Raw genomic sequence first — 16,033 nt, 5'->3', positions numbered from 1 at the left:
AGTAGCTACTCTTCAATATACGACAGTAGCTACTCTTCAATATACGACAGTAGCTACTCTTCAATATACGACAGTAGCTACTCTTCAATATACGACAGTAGCTACTCTTCAATATACGACAGTAGCTACTCTTCAATATACGACAGTAGCTACTCTTCAATATACGACAGTAGCTACTCTTCGATATACGACAGTAGCTACTCTTCAATATACGACAGTAGCTACTCTTCAATATACGACAGTAGCTACTCTTCAATATACGACAGTAGCTACTCTTCGATATACGACAGTAGCTACTCTTCAATATACGACAGTAGCTACTCTTCGATATACGACAGTAGCTACTCTTCGATATACGACAGTAGCTACTCTTCAATATACGACAGTACCTACTCTTCAATATACGACAGTAGCTACTCTTCAATATACGACAGTAGCTACTCTTCAATATACGACAGTAGCTACTCTTCAATATACGACAGTAGCTACTCTTCAATATACGACAGTAGCTATTCATCAATACGACGTAACATTTTGTATACTACAGATCCGGTAACATAAACTCTAAAAAGAAATAATGAAACTATAAATCACTTATTTTTTATATATGCCGTTATTATATTGCTATTTAATTTCAGGAATCAACCAAAAAATTGTTTTATGTAATTTAATTATATTGTTTATTCGTTTGGTTATCTATTATCACCATTTTGGGAGGTAGGGGTTAAATCTAAATCTACAAAAATACGGTCCATCTTACAAAACACTCGGTATATTTTCAATTTAAAAAAATTAATATAACGGTTAAATAGAGTATTTTATCATCGTGTAATTGGTTCAATCAGTTTTTTTTTCCTAGAATCGATACTTGTTTAAATGGCAGGAAAAGTTATGGCGCCTTATCGCTCAGAATCGTTAACTGACTTAAATTGGGCAACCGAGATGAATAGAGGGTCGGCATTATGTTAATATAAAGTAATGAATGGACAGAAGATGTGAAGAGAAGTGGTCGCCCACGAGCGGTGACGCGGTGACGCGGTGACGCATGTGCTCTCCCACTCATACATCGATAAGCCTACTCAGACTCACTACTCGTATCTAGGGGAACGTGCTCGTATTCTCGGCTAAGTCATGCCGCGCCGAGGCCAAATTACACAATTTCTGATAAAAACAGGGGACTCTTCAGTCATCACTTTTTCTGATAATTTTCTGTTTTTATTTGACATCTTGAACTAAGGGTTACCCGTATTTTCTTAACGTTGGTAGTCCGAAAGAGTTTATTGCGACAAGATGTAACGCTGCTCGTATATATATATATATATATATATATATATATATATACTAGCTGTTTCCCGCGGCTTCGCACGCTTTTCGTAAGTTTTGCCCGCGTATGAGCATTTCTGGTTGAAGTAAATTATATTTCCAACCCCGATGTAGATTTTACCTTGATGTCACGATCAAGAAAATATGTCAAAAATGTATTGCACATGCATAATGTATTTTATTACAAAGTGGTCTACCACTCAACCTTTAAGTTCAACCAAAAATTTAGTTTAGACAATTATACATCATAACTTAGCGCCTTCAAATAGTGTTTCACTGTTTAATATACGTATCTATCTCGTAATTGCAGGTTATAATGTGCAGGCGCTTTGAAAACTTTTCTTCGTTTATATTCACGACATAAGCGAATAATTCAGATAATAACTATCCTATCTTCTAAGTTAGACTAAATTACGGATACATGTGAAATTTGATTGAAATTGGTTCAGTCGTTTTGGAGTTTATTGGCAACATACATCGTGACTCAAGATTTTTTATATATATATAGATATACAAAATTTCATTTTGTCACTGATACAAATGAAAATGTAATAGAATAAATGGCATATAAAAAAAATAAATGGAAGACTAATTTTTCTGCGCTAAAATAGCTCACTAGTAAGAAAATACGAGTCATTATAATAATTACTGCACAGCTTTTCGGATTGGCGACGGTTAATAGTCATGCCTATCATCTGAGTTTTCGGCTCACCCGTAAATCTGTGTAGTATAGATGAGCTTACGCCGAATTGAAACATTGTGAACACGATAAAATTAAGCTCTCGAGCCACTTATTTGGCCTCGCCATGAAGACCCGTCTTCAGTCAACAGATGTTAAGCACAAGCAGACGACAAGTTTTGGTTTAATTGGCCCCGCATCAAGGCCAAAATATCTCAAGAACGAAGATCTCAGTTTCAGTCTAATATCTGTCGTGTGCTCTCCATGGCGAAGCAAAGCTATCTGAAGAATTTAGTTGTGTAAGCGATGTTTCGATTCGGTGTGAACTAGAAAACTCAGATATTAGTTATTAGGGCGGCCGCGTATGCCTATCTGTTTGGCCATCATATCATGTCTGGATAGCGGCAGTATAAATTAAAGTATACATAGATGTCCCCCATTAAAATAAAGTAAATTTCATCTGTAACTTTTTTAGAAATGTACTATAAGTACTTACTCAATAGGCTACATATTTTAATTAAGTCAAATAATAAGTTTTTTAGAGAATGGTTGGATTGATAATGGGTTTCGATGGATCATTATTTTTGTACATTGAGCCAGATTTCCATAACATTTCAGTATGATTTTGTAAATCTTCTTTAGAATATAAATTATCTTATGGTACACCGTTGTCTGTTATCAATCTACATAAATCTTGAGTTCCTTCATCTTCATTATTGCTCAAAATTTACTGGAAAATTTCCAATCATGAAACTTTTCTTTTTTCTATCCGAATAAAAACAAAATTTATCTTCTTTTGATCTAGGAATTTTTTTTACCAATGTCACCAATTATCATGTTTGTAGTTCTTATTGGTTCAACTATTGTAGATTCTACTAATAATCTAGGTCTAAACGGTGTACATGATGGTAATTCTGGTGATTCAAATTCCTCTTTTGTTTCTGGTATGGAAATCTGCAATTTGTCGAACAACTGGAACCAAACCCATCATATTTTGATTTTGATTTAATTTTGCCCTCAACATTTTTTTATGCACACCATGAATACTATGAATATTTTTAAACCAGCATTGGTCAGTAAAAAAAAAAAATACGTTGGTGGTATCACTAATGTCAGGTTTTCTCTGATTTTTAAAGCACTCGCACACAAAAATGGTTTATTGCATTGCCTACCTCGTACCGTACTTTTATGTTCTCCTGGATGAAACAAGAATCCAAATCCCGTGTAAATACAGGGTGAATTATCGGCTAGGCTTCAGTAAGTCAGTAAGTCCAGATTTCATTAAGTCCAGCTCCTCTAAACGAATTTAATATCAAATACGATTTCGTTAAGTCCAGTTTTCAATAAGTCCAGGAGTTTAATGTTATTAAAATACAGTAGTGTCAGTAAGTCCAGTGTCACAAAGTCAAGGTCGTACAGTCTGTGCCAGACCAAGTCGCCGGCGACCGTCATGTTACTATATTGCAGGGGCAATTCTGAAGGCGTTCCAGCCTCAGCGTAAATTTAATAATTCACGTGGATTGTTATGTAAAGCAGCCTAAAAAGAATTAGTTTGAATTCAAGCTTTAAATATTTATCTTTATTTTAGGTATCTGTATTTTTAGCATATCTCGAGGACAAATTGAGTAACGGACCCAAAGTTTAGTCTTTATATTTATTTTTACATGGAAAAATTGTTTGAGAATGTTAGATGTCTCTCCAGAGTATTTGGCTGAGTTTAAGCAAAGTCTACAACTCAGGGATATATCTAGAGATTAAGTAGAGATATATACTAGAACTGTTTCATATAACCTAAGTTCAATATAAACAACAACGTGTTTTATATTACACATACTATCAAGTGTATGTATTTCTAAGCTATAAGAGATGAGCATTATTTAAGAATAGCTATAGATACTTTTCCACTCACCAGTAAAGCTTTGCAGTCCTCTGTATATCACTTATAACAAACACAACTAGACTAGAATTATTGTCTGAGCATTAGCGAAGCCTATCAGACGTTGGGCTGGAAAAATATAATTTTTGTTTATCTGTCTGTATGTGTATGTATATAATATATCTGGATGATATCTCAAAAACAAACCAACCAATGAAGATTCATTTATATATTATTAATATCGAATTTGATGATACTGCGTGTCACTTCATGGGATTTGGCTGAGAGTAGTTATCAATATTTTTACCTTGGACTTATGAGTAAACTAAATTAAACTAATCATTTGAGATTTTAACGAGCAACCTTTATTCGTAGGGTGAATAGGCAATGTCAAAACTCAGTAAAAGATTTTATTTCAGCATAACTTTGCGTTGTAATACCCTCTTAGATTATAGGAACTTCTATTATTATAACACTGCTATGAAACCTAATTTAATGAACAAAAACGGCAATGCATTATGTAGCAATACATCTAAAGAAATACTTCATCTGGTGCCCTTAAATTGTTTCGTGACTCTTCTTCTGACATACACAAGAATGTGATATATGATGGTGCATGTCCAAGCATGAAGTTTGGCAGAGCGTCATTAAAGACTATAACTCAGTATGTTAACACAGTTTCTTTTTTGCCTGAAGGAGGATTTATTTGTAAAAATTTCTTTACGCTTTTCCGTCTTTCTATCTGTTAATTTTGCGTCTGGATTTGGCCTGCATCCGTAAAAAATCCAACTGACCCAGGAGCTCAAAGTTTATGACCATAGACAACGCCGTTTGTTCACCGAGTGGGCTTTGGAGTGTTTGGAAGAGGACCCTAATTTCGGCCGAAAAATTCTCTTCAGCGACGAAGCACATTTCTGGATGAATGGCTATGTTAACAAGCATAATTGCCGTATATGGGACAACGCAAACCCACATGAGGTTCACCAGGTAGCGGTGCATCCACAAAAAGTTACTGTTTGGTGCAGATCTTGGGCTGGCGGTGTGATTGGTCCGTATTTTTTTTTTTTTTTTTTTTTAACAACGTTGGTGAGGCCATCATTGTCAACGGCGAACGCTACAGAACGATGATAACGGATTTCTTTTGGCCCAAATAAAACGATATGGATGTAAACGACATGTGGTTTCAGCAGGACGGCTCTACGTGCAACACATCGAACGAAACCATGAACATTTTGCATGAAGGATTTTAGGGTATGGTTATCTCTCGCAGAGGTGACGTGAATAGGCCACCGAGATCGTGCGATTTGACGCCCCTAGACTTTTTTATGGGGTTTTCTGAAGTCGCAGGTCCATGCCAATAGGCCTCAATCAACCGATGAGTGATCAACATAACCCAGGCCATCGCTCAAATTCAACCGGATTTATGCGGCAGAGTAAGTGAAAATTGGACCACTCGAATCCGTACTATTGTAAGAAACCGCGGTGGACATTTGAACGATGTTATATTCCACACATAATGGCATACATGGGCCTTTCAAATGAAAAATAAATTTCGTTAATATATCATACATAGCGTGTTTTATTTCATCTCAACATCTACCCGCAGAAAATACAAAACTCTTCTAATATATTATGCCACCATATTAGAAAAAGACTATGCAATTTTTTTTAAATAATTACACAACACAAACAAAATAGTGAATTGCTTCAGTGTTTCAATTAAAGCAAATGTACAACAATGCTCATAATTTCCAGGAATTTATTTAGTAATTACACATAATTACTAAATAAATTACACATTCCAACACATTGGAGACGAAAGCTACAGACAGTATAATGTGTCAGAACCGGATACGGGAGGTCTTCTATAGCATGTTGCACCTGTCAATGACCCATTATCTCAAATGTGACGAAGGCCAATAAAACAAACACGCCCTCGCCCCTCGATTCGAGCAGTGAGCCTGCCAGGCTCAAGGATATCCTCGCCGAATATTTCTATTGTTTGAATTTATCGTACTCCAGAAATCAGATTGTTCACTTACAGTGTCTATTGCTAATAAAACTAATCTATCAGAACCGTTTATACAATTTCCTGTATAAAGTTAAAAGTTTTAATTTTTACATAAATGACGAACTTCTAAACGAAAATTAAATTAATTTACATAAATTGTTAACATAAAGTAATTTATTCCTCAAGTAAAGTACATTTATTCCAATGTATAATGTTGTATATAAGTTGATTCAAATAAAGAATCAAAGATTAAAATTTCTTGCAAACTATGACTAGAGATATATACACATTTTAAAATTAGCTGGTTACTTTCAAATGACAAAACTACTTGCTGACGCTTTCAATGAAAGGTTTTTACAATTAAGTACACATAACTAACATACGTATCTCTGTCAATTCGAGCTTTGCTAATAAAGTTAATGATTTGAACATTTGATACCTTCAAATTGAAATTACAAGGTAATTCAGACATTGAATACAAATCATATGATACGACTATCGCGTCGCGCGTCGGCTAGTGAATCGCTCAGCGGGTCGTCCAGCCAAGCAGCAGCCATGCCAACTTTGCTTGATTCATTTATCTTGTGATAAACCTCTGTACTCGATACACTACACCATTGTATGATGTAATATCAATTACAGAATAAATAAGATTTGTTTGTATTTAAATTATGTTAAAGTGGTTCTTGTTAGGTGGTTTTAATTTAATGTGAGTATATGATGTGGTAAGTTATCTCGAGAAATTTTTTTTGTAAACTTTAAATTTTTCGAAAAAACTTCATTTTTATATTAATAAGATTGGGTAGTCATTACTGAATACGCCAACACAATTTATATTTATTCTACCGGGGGCATATAAAATTATCTGTTCTGTGCGACCGACTGTCATTGTATCATTCGCTGTCCCCCTTAGCCTATATCAGTACCCAAGTAAATCGGGAGTGTTCAAGGAGCCCGAAATAATGGCAAGTACTAAATAGTATTCTCAAAGAACTCTCCTGTTTCGTTCTTGCTGAATCCCTTCAGTGAACGTAGACTCCAGATTCCAGGAGTCAAGGCTCAATGTCAGAATCCAAACGCTGCACAATGTGGAAATTGGAGCTAAACCTAACATTGCATAGAATTAACCCCTCCCTTTGTGGTTGTGTAAAGTGAGAAAACTGTAATCAGTGAGGTCAATAATGGCTATGTATTATATATTGTAGTTCTGTAAACAGTGATGTGAATTTTATGTTGTTATTTCATTAAAGCCAATTTAGTCATAATTGTTTAAAAATGTGGTATTATCACTATTATTAGAAAAATAACTCTTTTCTATTCTATAAATACGCATATAATATCAAAATATTGAAGAATATTTAAAAAAGGGTAACTTTTTAAGTAACGATTATAATTAAGTAAAGTGGAAAGGGAAAACGATTATCACAACTCCTTTCCGTGATGTAATCACGGCCTGTATAACGTCACTGGACGCAAGTAAGAGTGGGACTAACCAAGGTCACCACTAACAGTGAACCAACCCTCGGCGTCAGAGGCGTATCATGATTCCATCATTCACAATAGGACACAGTAGTATGCTGTAGACACGCTCGGTAAATAATTTACCACTAGCATATCTATTACGTACTTAATGTTATTCACGACTTTACAATCACGAGTTGTACAATATAAGTAATGGACAGCAAAACGGATTGTGCGCCCTCGCTGAATAATTATTAAAGACATATTTTAAAATAAACAAGTAATAATGGTTTATTTTAAACTTTATTTTTCATTTCTAAGGAGCAGATTAGAGTATGGTCTTTTTTTGAGGGAGACTTATATTTCAAGTCTAAAAGTTTTGGTAAGGTTTTTTTAGGAGACACAAGTAGTAATGGTTTATTGAACGGTTTGATTTTTATATGATTTTGTTAAACATCTTGTAAGTTAAATATAGTCTTATATATATATATATATATATATATATATATATATATATATACTCGTCATTGAAAAATATCTTATGAGAAATTAAATTAAGGCTAATCACGTATCACATATATTGAAAAATAAATCAATAACCTATTTTATTTATCTGGATCCCTGTAGAAGGGCAGGTTCTACACCTGATGAGATGGTTGTTAGAAGAGAAGAGATTTTGCTTGCAAAAATAACTAAATGTGTAGCCAGTACCTACTTAAGTAGTAAAATTAATCACAATTTATTAACCTTGAAAAAAGCTTTGTATACAAGTAACATGTTAGTAATACAAACACGTGTTTTAATAAAATTGTAAAATATATAAAAAGATGTTAAAATTATATATTTTTTAATGATTTTTGAGGTGAAATCTAAACATTTATTACTGGAATGAAAAGAGGACAAAGCTGAAGAAGTTTTCCTAAGCTGTAGTTAGGATCGAATTTTGAATTAACATTAATTTAGAATTAGAATAAAAAAAGAAATCTCAAATACATATGGAAGTGAATAGCTACATACACGGAGTATGGTATTACAAACTTAAACACTGTATTTCACTGTTTCTAACCACCAAATACTTATTGCGTATAATTTCTTAAATGCCCAAGATTAAAATAATATCAAGATTAAATCAGGTTTTATTATGGTTTTCAAGCGTAACTGTATGTCAAAATCAATTTTCCATTATTAAAAGCTATACAATCTACAAATTTTCTCTAAACTTATAGAATATTTTTATAAAACATTGTTAAAAGTAAAACTGGGATTAAATTGATTTTAGTACCATAAAAATCTAAAGTTCCTTTTAGTATAATTTAATATTTAATGCCAAATTTCGTCTAGATCAGAAAACAATGGGGGCGTCATGTTTTAATTTCAATTAGATTGAAAGTATTGCAAATTTTAACACGAAGTGGTATAGAGAAAATGTTTGTGCTAATCATTTGAAGGATTAAAAAATATTTAGTAATTTAATCAAGTCTGAATGATTTTGAAGAAAGGCTTTAATGATTTTGAGTAAAACAAAGAGGAAACTATATGACTATTTACTATTTTACACCCCCGTGATATACGGATGAATGTCCTTATCCGTCTATTCGTTTGCTTACGGCCGATACTTATATTCTCAAAAGTATGGAAGGACATTTTTCTTAACACTTCTTTGGCTATCAGTTAACGACTTGTATGAAAATTATAACACTTCTATTTCATAGGAATGATATGTATGCTGTATGTATGATATCAAATACTGAGTGCTGACCGTTTAATTCTGAAATTATGATGTATACAAAAGGGTACGTTTGATATAGACGCCACACAGTATGCCTATATGCTATATGTAAACAATGGCGGGTCTAACAATTAAAAAAATTCCACTCCTTTGAAGGCAGGGTTGAGTAAAATGGGTGATGGCAATATAATTAGGATTATATAGTGAAATTCTTTCATCGAAGTACAGTAATGGAAATAGGAATAGCTTAAAATATTAGAATACAACTCTTGTTTAATGTCTAAACTTGACAAACATTACTCATTTCGTGAATGTAACAGTTTTATTAGAACAGTTTTAGTCACTCCACTAAGAACTGCGGGCAGTATTTTAAAATATAGGCAACTTTCTAATAATACAGAAATAAAAAAGGCTGAACAATTAACTGTAATAACTTTACAGTATGTATATTAATGAAGCTCCAGAGAGTGATTATTAAATTTATCATTTTATGACGTAAGGAGATGACATATAGTTACTTGTATCCCGCATGTATAGTCTACTACAAACAGTTCATATTTTTATTTTTAAGAGTTTCTTTTGGCCTTGTTATTGTGCCCCAAAATTCTGCTTCAAACTTCTACCACTTTTTATGGACTATCCATTTTTATTGTCTCTAAAAAGTTTACCAAAACTGTGATCACACATTTCTTTAAACTTCTAAAATATTATTATTCCAACCAGCAGTCCTATTCACCACCTTATTGGGACTAAGTATGTATTTTTATTTAAATTTTCCGTTTACAGAATTTCGAAATCTAAAGACATATAATTCCTACTGCTGTTATATTTTAAAAGCTTAAAGTTTATATTTAAAGTGGTACATAGTCTATAAGTGTATAAAGATACAAGAAATTTAATATTTATGTCATCAGACGCAATAACAACACTGGTAAAAGTACGTCAACAATGGGTATCGATATGTAATAAAACCACTCATTAGAAATTGATTTGACTAGATTATTTCCAAAATTAAAATGTATAAATAAAAGTCCAAATATACTTACGGATAATACAATCAGTAACCTAACATTGCATTACTGTGGCTGTGGCCGTTAAGATATGAAGATCATTTACATGAAACGGACACCGTAAACATTCAGACATAGCATTTACTGTAAAGATATGTTACATGTGTGTTGTTTATTTGGGTATAAACTACACGTTCACAAAATTTAATAATAATATTTCATTGCTTTTACAGTTTTACACTTTCAAATAATCGGTATATCTGGAGTTTGTTGACTAGAGAGATGCGACAATATATGATGTTCAAAAATATTTCTCAATGGTAAACGCTACAAATTAATTTCAGTAATAACTAACCACCAAGCACTATTTTAAAAGTGTATATAAAGCGAAACATACCTTAAAAGTATAAAAACTAATCTATTAAAGTATAACTAATGAGTTATGAAACGCGCCTGCAGCTGAAAGACGCAAACTACTTGTAGCTGCACGCGGCAATGGATGTCCAAATGCTAGTTTAGACTGTACAAGCTGGACTTACTGAGACTACTGTATTTTAATAATATTTCAGACCTGGACTTAGTGATACCTGGACTTTATGAAACTGCGTCATATTTAAAATTAATATTAGAGACCTGGATGTAGTGAAAACTGGGCTTTATGAAACAAGCACTTTATTTAATCTAGGTTTTTGCTGAAAATTCATACCTGAACTTAATGAAAACTGGACTCAATGCAACCCGCCCGAATTATCCATTCCAGTCAGATACTAAGTAAGTTAAGCATTTATCTTACTAGTTACCGTGCCGTGAATAACATGCTCTCATATCAACATTTCTGACACTCAATACTTCTGGGTTTCATCCAAATGACTGCTAGGTAGCCATTCAGCTGATACGAAACAATGCAGATACTTCTGCCTTGCCAATCTTTATCAGGAAAGAGAAGATGCTCTTGCGTTAATGCGCCAATAAGATTTATAGGACGATTTCTGCCACTACCCAAAACGGCTCTTTGTATACTGTACCGTACGCACTGGTAATGTTAAGCGTCTCCTGGATTTAACCGAAATCGTGCAATGCGAGTGGTTTCTTCACGAGCTCTAATTTGGCTGTTTTATGCAGATCTTATCACTGAGGAATATCAAGGCTATTCAGAAATCTTTGAGCTTTATGAAATACCAACGAGTTCTGACTGCAGTAATCTTTCCGACTCCTCATTATGCTTTACGGTGGGTTAGTACAGGTCTCTTGTGAAGTATTGCATAGTTATATGGCCGGCGGACTGGCTGTAGATAGCCGTCTCTACTTCCACTCTTCGTTGTTTATTAACAATGAAACCTAAATTTCCAAACAGATAAAAGATTTCAATAAACCAATGTGGAGTCACAAATGGTTTTGAGAATTTCATCTAGAATGAACCAATAATAAAATGAAAAATACCAATCCCATCTCCTGGTTTCTACCATTTTGTTACTGTCGTGACGATGACCATTCACTAATGTCTCTAGTCTGTTTACAGTGGTTAGTTTGTTTGTGCAGACCTAATGTGACCTATATTCTGTAGTTTGGTCTCAGATTTTAGTGTTTTGTTTTTACTAAGGCCATGTTCGCACACAGCAAAAGTTGTTGTGGTTTCTAGCTTATGCGGGTCACAACGCTCTTAGCAGTTTATAGTTATGTATAAATTAGTTATTCACCTAAGGAACGTATAGTGTAACTGATTTCTTGCATCACTCAACCATGGCAAATGTCCAGAAAATCCTGTTTCCTTTAATGAAATAGTTTTCTTTGATTCAAATGGCATTCCTTGAAGAAGTCTGCCAGGCCCCTAGCTAAGAGAGTGTGTCTTCGCCGTTATAAATACCACGTTTGTATGGGTATAGAGACTACCTCATCTTTCACATCAGGCATTTACTTCCAACACTGCGTTGACTTGAAATCTTCTGTGACTGAGTTTATGAAGATCCTCTGCTCTTCACTCAGTGCTTCATTACTCATTACTCCTGAGTTTTAGAAAAGATTCTGTTCCTCTTCATACTTCCACTAAAACAACTTCCATCATTACTCCCTCATAAACCCCTGGGGAAGATTTCAGAAGAGGTGAATTATTCATAAATATGCCAACTACCCGCGCTGGGTACAGTTCAGGCTTTTCGGGACTGCATCCCTAATCTTTTTATTCTGGGGGTTCTTCCTCACTTATTTTTGCCTGCCAGCTTTCTACGCTTGTGATCCACAAGGAACACATGCTGAAAACATCTTGTACCATTTGCACCAGGGACACACACGCAGTGAGGTTAGATGGATTCGCAAGTTAGATATGAACAAGAAATTTAGCTGTTCTTTTATGTTTTTAAAACTGTTTTCTATGTATAATGTGTTCTACATTTAGGACATTCTCCGTCTGTTTTATTAATAAGGAAGCTTCTGTAAAAACTATTTGTTCTACGTTAATCTACACATGTATTCCAATATGTGTCATTAAAAAGAATAATAAAATGTATTTTTTAGAAAGAGAATAAAATTTAGTTAACTAAATACTAGAAAGTTATACTACACGTTTACCGCAGTTGGGTTGGATATAAAATAAATGTCAAATTTATATTACAATTTTGTTTTGAAAAACGGTCAAATTCATAGTATTAGTTAAAATGCGAAAGTTAATGTGTTTTATGTAATAATTGAGAAATATTACAGTTGATATATTTAATGTTACGTTCATTCCTTTCTCAATAAACGTATCTATTATATGAAAAATATTAAAAGAAATTGCTAAATCTTTCGTCAGCATACCAACTTTCTTAATCCATCACGTATACTTGAAATCCAAGATCCAATTTGTTCTGTATTAGTACAAAATGTTTTCGCAAAATCGGTAAAAGAATTTCTTTTAAGAAATAAATCGATCGTTAGCCGCACTAGTGTTAGTCGGAACAAAATGGGAGTATATGGATTTGGTTCAAATGTCAAACGATAGTTTAATAATCATGTAATAAATATTGTACTACTGAAGACGTAGAATTCGAGCAATGAAAACATAAGGCTTGTGTGCTAACTTATTAATTGTGGCAAATCGCATAGTAATGTCATTACTTGAAAGCTTGCAAAATTCCTAAGCCTTTGTGTGATAATTTCATTGAAATCGGCATTGTACTAATAAAGTCGACGTTGTTATGAATATACCTAAGCTGAGTTATACTCTAGCAAGTAAAGTTGCGAGTGAACTTTCGCAACTATTGTCGCATAATGTGAACAATAATAAGCAATTTAATCGCGAGAACTGTCACAGGTTCCTTCAACAGCTGCATTTTTGTTTTTGCGGGAGTCAATGCAAAATCTCTTCATACAACAGTGATATCTCGGCAATGTTTATAATCAAAATTGTAATGTCCGACACTGCTCCCTAGTTCTCAAAACTAATACCCGACACTATTTGCAGCAACACTGCTTGTGGTACAGATCTGTTTACATTTAAACATTTTAATGTCCGTCACAGCCGTATGCTGCTGTTAAGCTTCAGTTTAAACTCCCCCCTCTGCAACTTCAGCGTCAATGTACAGATCTAACTGTGCTCTTCAAGTTGGTAAACGGCCTGCTGGATTGTCCCGATATCCTGAGCAACATCGCGCTGGTGGTTCCTCGTGTCAATCGCTCAATGACCATCTTCCGCAGGAGATATGTGCCAACGTATTATGCATCCCACGGTGGCATGTCAAGGCTCCTAAGGTTCGGAAGTGAGGCTGCAACCCGGACTGACTTCTTTGGGGTATCCCTTGCATCTTTCAAAATTACCATCTTGACTAATGTTATACTTAGCCACAATTAAACCTCACAAGCACATACATATGCACAGTCATTCATGACCATTATATTGTTACTACACCTTTTTGCTTGCTGTTATTACTTTTTTATAGATCTTGCCACTGTTACGTTGTTATACATTGTTGATTGTTCCTGTTACAACTGATTTATTTATTCTCGTTTCTTGTTATTAATTTGCATAGTTTTTTGTTATTGTTGTAATTATTGTTATTTAGTTTATATAATTTGTTACAAAGATATTGTTTAATTTAGGATGTGTTTGCACTCACTGTTAATACTTAAATGTATTCCATTTCTCTTCTGCCACTTGGAATGAAATGTTGGAAAGTGGGTATGTTAAATGTAAATTGGTGTTGACCGTTGAAATAAATAAACTGGTTGTGGCAGCGCTCGCGAGATATCTTGCACCCATTTAGTTCTATAAATTTTTATTGTCGGACACAAAACTTGCACAACTTCTTACCAGTCTAAATGCAGCTTTAGCCCTTAAAATTATACTTACATAATAATAAGAAGCAGAAATGTAATGTAATAGTGGTACAGAAGTGAACTAATTTGTTACTAGAGGGTCTGAATTTGAAATCAGTGCTCTGTATTTTTGGTGCTGTCAAATCCAATTTTATTAATTTTCAGTGAAATCCTTACGATTACTTTGTTTGTTTTTTTAACTTGGTAACTACAGTTGCATCCATTGCACTAGAACCTTCTGATATGACCACAGAGAAACTTTCTCTTTGCTATGACGTATGTTCCAGCTGCTAAGCAGACAATAGTTTTTATGTATTTTATTTTGTTGTCATGCTCAGATTCAATTCAATTGTATGTGTTTGTTAGCTGAATTTAGCTGTTAATTAGAGGAATTAATGATATTGACTATTGAAATATAATTGTATATATATAAATTGAAATAGCCTATAATCTAATGTTGGAAAGTTTCTTGGAAACCTTGAAGTACCTTAAATGTATCACAATCAGTTGTACTGTCTGGTATCGGTTGCACCGTACATTTACTCTGGTACCCACTTTTGTTTAATTTATTGTTATTTTTAAGGTTATAAATTGTTTAGAGTATTAAATTGATGTAGCCATATCAGTTTAGCAGTACTCCTCGAAATAACAATGATTTTTCCAAATCTTAATCCTGGCCAAACAAGACTAGGATAGGCTATTAGGTCATTTTTATAATGATTTATAAACAGAAAAGTTATTACAAACATATGCTTTTTTCACTCTCAGTAGTCAATATTTCAGTGATGCAACTGGAGCATAAACAGATGTTAATGTAAAAGAGAATGTATATTAAGATTTTAACCATAGATCTGGCAAACTTAGGCTAGTTGTTATTGCAATAAAAAAAAATAATAAAGTAGGCCTAGAGTATTGCTATTGGCAATTACATTTAAATATGTCATATTGTTTATCACTTTAACCCTTAGACTGGTAATCCTGCAACAAGTTCCAAATTCAGGAACGCACTACATGCCACCTGCGGTAATCCTGGTAGGCATGCGTGAAGCACTATGGTGCTAAATTATTATCAGAAGAATATTTCATGGTGAATAATCTCTCGCCTGAATACATATGCTAGGCCTGTATAGGGGAATGAGCAAGAAACACTTTCAAGTAGTTTCTATCGTTCCCACTAGATTGTAGTTACTCTTTTGTTTAATTCCTTTCAGTTCCAATTTGACATATGACAGTGTTCAATCATTTTTCCAAATAATCAGCTAATTCTATTTCCATTTGTGTACAATTCTGTTATAATATCAGAGATATGTTTAAACCTCTTTTTTACTTATTAATCTTAAAATAATCTCAGAGTTGATAGGAAATCGGATATTTGCCGTTGTTATATGTTACAAAATTGTTTATAACGATGGCAAATATCCGAAATCCTATTATCCTTTCAAACCTTCCATTGCCAATAGCAAAATTTAAACAAATGTATTTTAACATATTCATTCAAAATAGAGAACAGGGTCCAGATTACTTCAAAATAATTTAGTAGACCTAATTAATATGCTGTTTTATATCATACCGTGAAACCTGTTTTATTATTTAGCTGAGTTTAAAAAATTTAAAAACCTAATAAGCAAATAGTAACACAATAACTCGTACTCCA

General features: G+C 33.6%; 1 protein-coding gene across 8 annotated transcripts in view; it reads left to right on the top strand.

Annotated features, from left to right (window-relative positions):
• LOC124369986 (peroxidase-like) overlaps positions 1–16,033 on the top strand; it is a 147,405-nt gene that overhangs the window by 56,641 nt on the left and 74,731 nt on the right. For 2 of the 8 annotated variants that reach the window (XM_046828238.1, XM_046828235.1), the window contains exon 1: positions 14,680–14,926. The exons of the other annotated variants lie outside the window; for them this stretch is intronic. In XM_046828238.1, coding sequence (XP_046684194.1) covers positions 14,872–14,926 — 55 coding nt within the window. In that variant the 5' untranslated portion in view covers positions 14,680–14,871. Of the gene's footprint in view, positions 1–14,679; positions 14,927–16,033 lie in introns of those variants that run through there. 8 annotated transcript variants of the gene reach the window in all.

This window comes from Homalodisca vitripennis, chromosome X (assembly GCF_021130785.1).
Source record: "Homalodisca vitripennis isolate AUS2020 chromosome X, UT_GWSS_2.1, whole genome shotgun sequence".
NCBI lineage: Eukaryota > Metazoa > Arthropoda > Insecta > Hemiptera > Cicadellidae > Homalodisca > Homalodisca vitripennis.
The sequence above is the reverse complement of the archived record's forward strand: the minus strand, read 5'-3'. Positions and strand labels throughout refer to the sequence as shown.